We start from the raw sequence: 7,958 nt of genomic DNA, 5'->3' as shown, positions 1-7,958 counted from the left end.
AATCTGTTTCAAGTTGCTTTAAGCAATAATTGGTCACAATATAGATATGAAGTCCTATTGACTAGATTGTCTGAGGATGCCAATGTTAAGGACATCAGCTGCACCCCTTCCATGGAAAGTACATCTTTGTAGAGATGTGTACTTGGGGGTGAATTTATCTTTATAAAACAAGGACTGCAGCTGCAATAAAGGTTTTTAAAGAGTGAACTTTATAAAAGGGCTAAACTAACTCTCTTATTGCCCACTGAGAAGACCCCATCTGCTGCTGAAAGAAAGGGCTGACAACAGAGGCAAAGTGAAGCAGCCTGGGCAGCTGAAGTCAGACAACAGAAAATTTTTACAGTAGGAGTATTTTTAGGAGTAGGTTTAGTCTGATCCTCACACTGATGATTTGTGGCTCTTTTTTGTTTGTTCACAAACTGAGCTTTTTCCAGGCATAGAACTTTGCTGGTACAAATCCATAAGTAAAAAAACCTTCACTAGCCAGAAGTAATTTTTAGGAAGTCCATCAGTATGTTGATGGTTTTAGCCTCTTCTCCAAAATCATAAGTGACTGACATCTCCCCTTTGTGGACCTCTTTGTTACCAAGACATTTAACACTGAAGAGCTCACGATCAACTGCACGTACAGAACAAGAACACAAAAGGTCTAAAACATTTAAAACCCAAAACTTTTTAGAGTAATTTAAAACAAATTTTTAAAAGACAGTTAACAGTAAAACCTCTTAATGAAAACCATGACACAGTTTTAAGTACCTGCTTCACCTTCCTGCACCAAGAAGTATAAAAGAAATGGTGAGAGCGACTGTTCCAGAGGCTTTTGAGATTTAGGGGTTGGTTTTTTATGTTGGTTGGTTTTGCTTTTGTTTTAGAAAACCCATCCTTTGGAGAATAGCATATAAAGACCTGTAAACAGAGGTTGATTGTCCAAGCTTTCTGAACTGAAATTTGATTTTTTTTTTTTTTTTAAAAAAAAAAAAGTTAAAAAAAAAAGTTCTGCTGTTAAACAGTTTTTGGTGAAACATGCAAAACTTCCATCCAAATGTGTGCTTCCATTCTGGATGCAGAACCTCATAAACTGCAGAGGGGTTAAGGGCTCTTTGTACTTTTTAAGGTTAGTATCACACTGCAATCCAGTAGGAGTCCCTTAATTTTTTCATGGAATTTCTCTCTGTAGTGGTTGAAGTGCATAATGCTTTCTGGCTCTTCTTCAAACCAGAACCTGTCAAACTCATAAACCAGATAACCTGTGGAGAGAATAAAACACAGATCTGCAAAAGTGACCTTCACAACTTTCTGCCTTGATCTTGCTTGACCTGGAATGATCCTTTAGACTATTCAGTCCTGTACAACAGGGACTGTCCCATCCTCATCAACAGCAAGCTTTTGGTCACTGCAATAATGCATAAAAAAGTAAACCTGCAAATCCTGTGTTTGCAGACTGCAGCCTTCTAACATAGAGAAAATCAACCAAATTTATCCCATAAATGTTCGTTTCTGTAGCACAATGTTTAAGCACCAGGTGCATTTCTAATACCTGATCTAGAAGATAAGCAGCTTGCTCTGGCTAATGAGAAAAGAGTGGAAGTGAGCTCCAAGAAACCTGAGCTCTCCACTGTAGCTTGACCCCTGCCCTGGCAGTCTGGACTAAAGAAGCTGTAGATACTTACAGTAAAACTGATGGAAGTGTTCCATCTGTGGCAATCCAGAGACTGTGTTGTACAGGTGAGACTTTAAAGCACCATTCTTCAGTAAGCTGTAAGCCATTTCTGTCAGATTGATTCCAACTATTGCATAAGAGTATCTGCAACATCAATCACAGGTCAGCTTTTATCCTGGGGATTGAAGGACTTAACTCCCCTCAAACTGTCTGCAGGAGAACTGTTCAGAGTCACTTTTTGCTATGGTGCTTGTTGACAAGCTGACTCTGGCCTAGAGACCTCTCTTTCCATTCCTTGGTGCATCCAACCATGTAAAAATTACTTTAAAACACTACCATGTAAAAGTTACTTAAAGCCACCAGTTTCCTATACAACAGTATGGCAAATGCCTCCATCAGGCAATAATGAGATGGGAAGGCTAATCAACAGGGACCTCAATTTGCTCATTTGAAATCATTAAATCTGCCAGAGTATTAAAAAGCAGACCTCAAAAGCACTGTTACAGTATAAAAGGAATGGCCACCTCAGCCTGCTCTTTAAGCTGAAAAAAATCTGGGTTTCTGTTGCATGGTATAGAATGCACCACAATAGAAATCCTTAAAAGGAGTGTTTAAGCAAGTGTTTCTAGGGGAAGGGAAAAAAAGGATTAATTTGTGTCAATGGTATGGGTATTTAATTGATCTAAATGTCTTGGATATCCTATTCATGACCTTGTTGTACATGGTAATATTATTTACAGCTGAAGTCATGAAAGCCTCTTGTTGTTGGTGGGTGACTGAGTTAACTGGGGTGGATCAGGTGACATCCACAGGTTTGTCAGCTTTCCTCTGTGTCTGACTGGGTTTACTGTATATTTCCCTGTAAAAGAAGCTAAATATTTCAATATGCCAACTTTTCAAAAATGAAGCTGATCAACACAACATCTATTTGTATTTACTTATTACAGAACAGAAACCTAGCAAAACAATATGGACCTTAAAATCTAATATCCTAACACAGGATCAGTAAGAAGGTGAAAAATAAGCATCAATTTCTAAATCTAATATTACAAATGAAGCTAACTGTGATGTTGGAGGTGTTCACTGGGTTAACCAACACCAGTATTTTTGTCACCCCAAGTCTATTTTGGTAAAAATAGAAACTGATTTCTGCGTTCAGTTTCTCAAGCCTTTCTACATTGGCTCTTTTTTCATCCTTTAAAGGGGAAAAAAAAAAAAAACACAAATATTTTCCTGTTTATTTTCAGGATCCCTACTTGGCAGCCTTTACATGAGCTCTTAGACCAAGCCAGAAGAAGTCCTGTAGTGACTTACCCCAGCTTTGGGTGATTAGAACGGGAAAGGATCTGCCGAGCTTCGCTGGTGTAGTGCTTGCTAAAATACCTGCCAGAGCAAAACAGGCTCAGCATTAATTTAAGTTCACTTAAAAAAATATTAAGGTGTTCAACATCAAAATGTGTAGCTTTAGTTTAAAGCTGAATACTACTCTGTACTGAAAAATGGCACAAGATGAAAGCCAGGGAGAAGGTAGCAATTTATATTCAGTATGAATGAATACGGTAAAAAAAGGGGGGGAAAAAAAATCATCCTTGTGAACTGAGCATCAAAGACAAAGTTCACCCAAGTCCATAAGTTAGCTTGGCAACATTATGCAGAGCTGTTTATTTTTCATTACAGTAATTCAGGAATTTTAAAAGCTTTTGACAATTTACCAAGTTATAACCTATCAAGTCTATCATATGACAACAAAAAAATAAGGTGCCTTGGGCAACTTTCTGTCCCTCCCCTCATCTGGTGGCCTCTACCCAACCACATGTTTACAGATGTGCAGCTGCCAGAACTGCTGACTGGGTCAGAAAATAGTTTTTCACTGTACAGAAGTCACCATTTCTACTAGCTTCTATTCAGTCTTCATTAGAAATAGCTCTAACTGGAGAAAACACACAGATATTGAGAATTAGTTACAGTGGAAATTAAATACTACTTTTCACTTACACCAGATTCACTAACCCCAGCAGGCCCATTCCTCTGAAGTCTGTTTTGGGATCATCACCTTGGAAGCCAATGTCACACCACTGCTTGCTGATTCTGGCCTTCAGGTTCTCATGAGGCATCAACAAATTCCAGAGCTGCACAAATATGCTTCCATGTTATGCACAGCTGCTAAAGTATTCCAAGTCACAAAATTCAGAGCACACTGATCCAGGTTAGAAACCATTCACCAAGGAACAGGACACAATCCCCACACTTGGTCTCTGTTAGTGGCAATCTAGAGTCATATTCCAATGGCTTATTTAGGCAACTATGAAAATGATTACTTAAAATTAAATGTGATAAGGTCCCTTCATGGACAGAGCTACTGTATTGATGTTGAACAGACTTGTTTCCCTGTGTCATTTTCTGACAGGACAGCTACAAACTGAAATACAAATTCTCAATGCTTATTTAACATGTTCATGCTGGGACTTGCACAGAAAGGTTGAGATTATCATGACATGCCAAAACACAGGCAGAGTAGAAGCTATTTTTAAAAGCCTCAAGCAGTATTATATTAATTGCTTGCTATTATTTTGTTACCTACAGTGCTTTACTGATCATTATTATCTTCCAGCATTAAACTATCTGCTTTGACACTGACTGGGATGCAGTAATAAGAAAACACCAGTGTCCTTTTTCTTTAGTAATTATTAGTTTGCAAAGTTAGACACGTGCATAACATTAAATATCTTTTTATTTCTGATCCTTCAGTGACCCGTTACAAAATTATTTCACTATTTATGTGTTGTTGTTACATCTGATTTCATAGAAAACAATCCTAGTGTAAGTAACTCTTACACAGTAAACTCTAGTTTACCATTTTATTTTGCCTTGGTATAGTATTGTGGAATGGCTTAGCAGCCCACAAGTGGAAAAGAGCTTTAAACAGGCCAGCTGGTAAGAGTGCCACCAAGAAATTAAGTTCATTCAAGCTGTTAGACTTGGAGGGGAAGCAAACAAACAAGCAGCTTTTGTACTTAATATTTTCACCTCAATTAACTGTTGCTCGTGTTCGTCGTTGTCTGAATCATATGGGACCTTCCTCAGATTCTCCACAGCCAGATAAAGTTTTTTATAGCCTGATATCTGCAGTAAGGAGACACGCAGAGTGGTCTGAAACCTGAAATAGTAACAGAACACCACACAGAAGCTATTACAGAGGCATAGCTGGCCATAAATCTTTGCTTGAGCTACCAGCAAGACCCTTCTTGCATTAATACACTGCAAACATGAGGGAGTGCTTTATATTTATCTTTCAAACTACAACATGCTGTGTACTGCTCTATGGATCTTGCTTCTACTTAAAACTCCAGCAGAAGCTATTACTGGGGCATAGCTGGCCATAAATCTTTGCTGGAGCGACCAGCAAGACCCTTCTTGCATTAATACACTGCAAACATAATGAGGGAGTGCTTTATGTTTATCTTTCAAACTACAACATGCTCTGTACTGCTCTATGGATCTTGCTTCTACTTAAAACTCCAGCCAGTTCCAGTGCTGCACAGTCAAGCCCTATTCACTTATAGGAAGAAAAAAATCTGGCTAAAATCTGTAATGCCACAGGAAAACTCTGTGGGTCACCTGGACCACTGTACGTTTACCTACACCCCAAATTTTTCCAAGTCCTAAAGTGAAGCTTTGACAGAGATACAGCTTCACAGATGCTTTTCATTAAACTTTAAAATTTTTACTTTTCCCAGTTTTTTCCTCTCAGTTGCTTGTAATTACTTATGCAGATGAATGCAAAAATTAATTGGGCATTAATTAGGCATCACTATACTCTTTCAAATATAATCAGTGACACAGTTCATGTTATCAACCTATGCAATAATAATATTACTTAGAAATAAGAAGTAACAGAAGAGACTTGCAAGATAGAGATGCAGTTATCCCAAATCCATGTTGATTAAGACTCATTTATCTTCTAGACATAACCATGTCTTATTTTCTAATTTAGTTCTAAAGATTTGTGCTGAATGGCTTTAATATTGTATCAGATTGAGCAAGGAAGTCAACGTTGTCTGATATGAAGAACTCATGTTTGGGTTCCAAACATACCCTGCATCCTTCTGTTCAATTCTCTTCTCTTTCATTATGTCTCTGACACACTTCTCCACTTCACCCTCCTCAACATGTACAGCATTTCTTAAAACCTAGGAAAAAACACAGGGAAAGACTTCATGAGGAATGCAGAAGTCTAGCATCTACTTTACTCTTATTTCTCAGCTTCTGTAAGCCTACCATGAATGCATTCTTTACTACAAAAGGAAAACAGTTAATTTATTGCAAGTGTTCATCATAAATGGGCTCAAATAGCATATAAAAATCTATAACAATTACATAAAAACATCATTTGTAACTTTCTCAGAGTGTACACAACAGTGTTTAAACAGGAGAGCCACAAAGAATCAATAAACAGCTCCAGAGTTGTTTAGTCTAGGCTCTCCTTTGCTTTCAAATAGTAAAAAAATAGAATAATAGTAAAACTGAAACGTGTTCCTCCTAATCCATCTGAAATGAACACAGCTCTTGAGGAGCAAAAGTGATAAAACTTCAATAAGGAAATCATGCTTCAGAATGAGGAGATGCTGAACCAACAAAGCTGAGGGAAAACACTGCTCATAGTGATTGTGCACTGCCCACCTAAAAATCACTTCACAACAATTTAACTCCATCCTCTGAGCTTTTTATGGTCACAATGCAACCTTTAATACAATTCATGCTAAAACCAAAGCAGCTTCATTGCAGTAAAGCAAAAGGTTAACTCTCTTAAAAATGAATATTTAAAAATAAATATATTTGACATAATTTAGTTAAGAGATGCTCAAGGCCCATCCATACTGTGCTCTGCTGAAACATGAGGATGCTTGTGGCAGTTACTAATTCTCTGTCAAAATCACATTGCAGTGATCAGCTAGAATAAAGAATATTCATCTTGCTGCCTAAAGAGGAAAAGTTCTGCTTGAGATATACAAATTTGAGGGTTTAAAGTGCTAGTATGTCTACCTGCAACAACAACTGGCATGAGCTTATCAGTTAAATGTTTACCTGCAAACTTGCATTACATTTTTTTCAACAATTCAAGCCACTTCAAGTACACACTGCATTTAATTGCTTCATATTTATCTATATCACAGCTTTAGTTTGTTCAAAAACAGTGAAAGATGGTTGTGACAGGGAGAACTGACCCTCTCCAAGAGCAGGAGCTCTGTGTAACAGCTTGTCTGACTGGCTGCTAAAGAGAAGGTAATCCTTCAGGGGGTATTTTTGAGAAACCTCAACTCACCCCAGCATTCAGAACCCAAAATCCTGTTCTCTCCTTTGTGCCTTTTATTTCTTCACTTCCCCCCACCCTCAAAAGGTAAACGCAGGTCTTCTGTGATCTGGTTCTGAAAGAAGTTTAATCTCTAATATCTTTTACCTTATTCTTTGAGGATTCCAGTGAATGTTCTGCAATACAAAAAGAAAGTAAATGTCACAGTTAATTTGACTGAATTATTTTAAATCATTGACAAGAAGTGGGCTTGTGGCAGGTAAGCATTGTATTTTAAAATCAGCAGGTATCAGGTAACTAAAAGTCTCAATTTACACACATTTTATAATAATCCTTGACTACAATGCTGAAAAGACTTGGATTTTTTAGAATATCAATCAATTACATGTACAAAAACAAAGCCAGATTTGAAAAGGTGTCATGACAAAAATGTGTCTTTTCATCTTCTAAGAATGGAAATTTCTTCTAAGAATGGAAACATTCTTAGAAATGTTTTTGTGTTTATTACTGAATAGTAAGGAAACAAAGTCACTTCCTCAAGCTATCATTAAAAAGGCAAATACTGTAAGGTAGCTTCTTAGATCACTATTTTAGACCAAAATTCTGCATCAAGCAGAATGGTGCATTTAATCACTCTTCCTCCTCCCCAAAAAACCACTCAATGTCTGTTCTGTGTGGCTTTTTAATAACAGGGAGGTAAGAACACCCAGAAGGTGACGCTGGGGAGGAATGTAATATTTCCGATTCACTTTCTGAGGCTGACCGGAGTTACCTCAGCAAGCGGGCAAGGCAAACCTGAGCCGGCGTTGTGATTTAAATCCTCCTAGAACAGCCAGGAAGAGGGGGAACAGTGGAAACACCACCCAGGGGGACAGGTACCGCTCTCCCACTGCTGTTTTTTCCCCAACTTTTCCACGGCGTTCCCAAAGCTGCGGGGCACGGCCCCTGCCCTGCCATCGCCCCTCATTACCTACGCTCAGCGTCCGC

General features: G+C 38.1%; 1 protein-coding gene across 1 annotated transcript; it reads right to left on the bottom strand.

Moving 5' to 3' along the window:
* Nucleotides 1-951: 951 nt before the first annotated feature.
* Nucleotides 952-7,147, bottom strand: ELMOD2 (ELMO/CED-12 domain containing 2; the record flags this gene model as incomplete). Its single annotated transcript, XM_008950236.1, has 7 exons — nucleotides 952-1,247; nucleotides 1,671-1,804; nucleotides 2,975-3,043; nucleotides 3,656-3,789; nucleotides 4,688-4,817; nucleotides 5,756-5,850; nucleotides 7,119-7,147. Coding segments are annotated over 7 exons (749 nt in total), but the record flags the coding sequence as incomplete, so codon positions are not given.
* Between the last annotated feature and the right edge of the window lie 811 nt (nucleotides 7,148-7,958).

This window comes from Merops nubicus, unplaced genomic scaffold (assembly GCF_000691845.1).
Source record: "Merops nubicus isolate BGI_N331 unplaced genomic scaffold, ASM69184v1 scaffold4592, whole genome shotgun sequence".
NCBI lineage: Eukaryota > Metazoa > Chordata > Aves > Coraciiformes > Meropidae > Merops > Merops nubicus.
The sequence above is the reverse complement of the archived record's forward strand: the minus strand, read 5'-3'. Positions and strand labels throughout refer to the sequence as shown.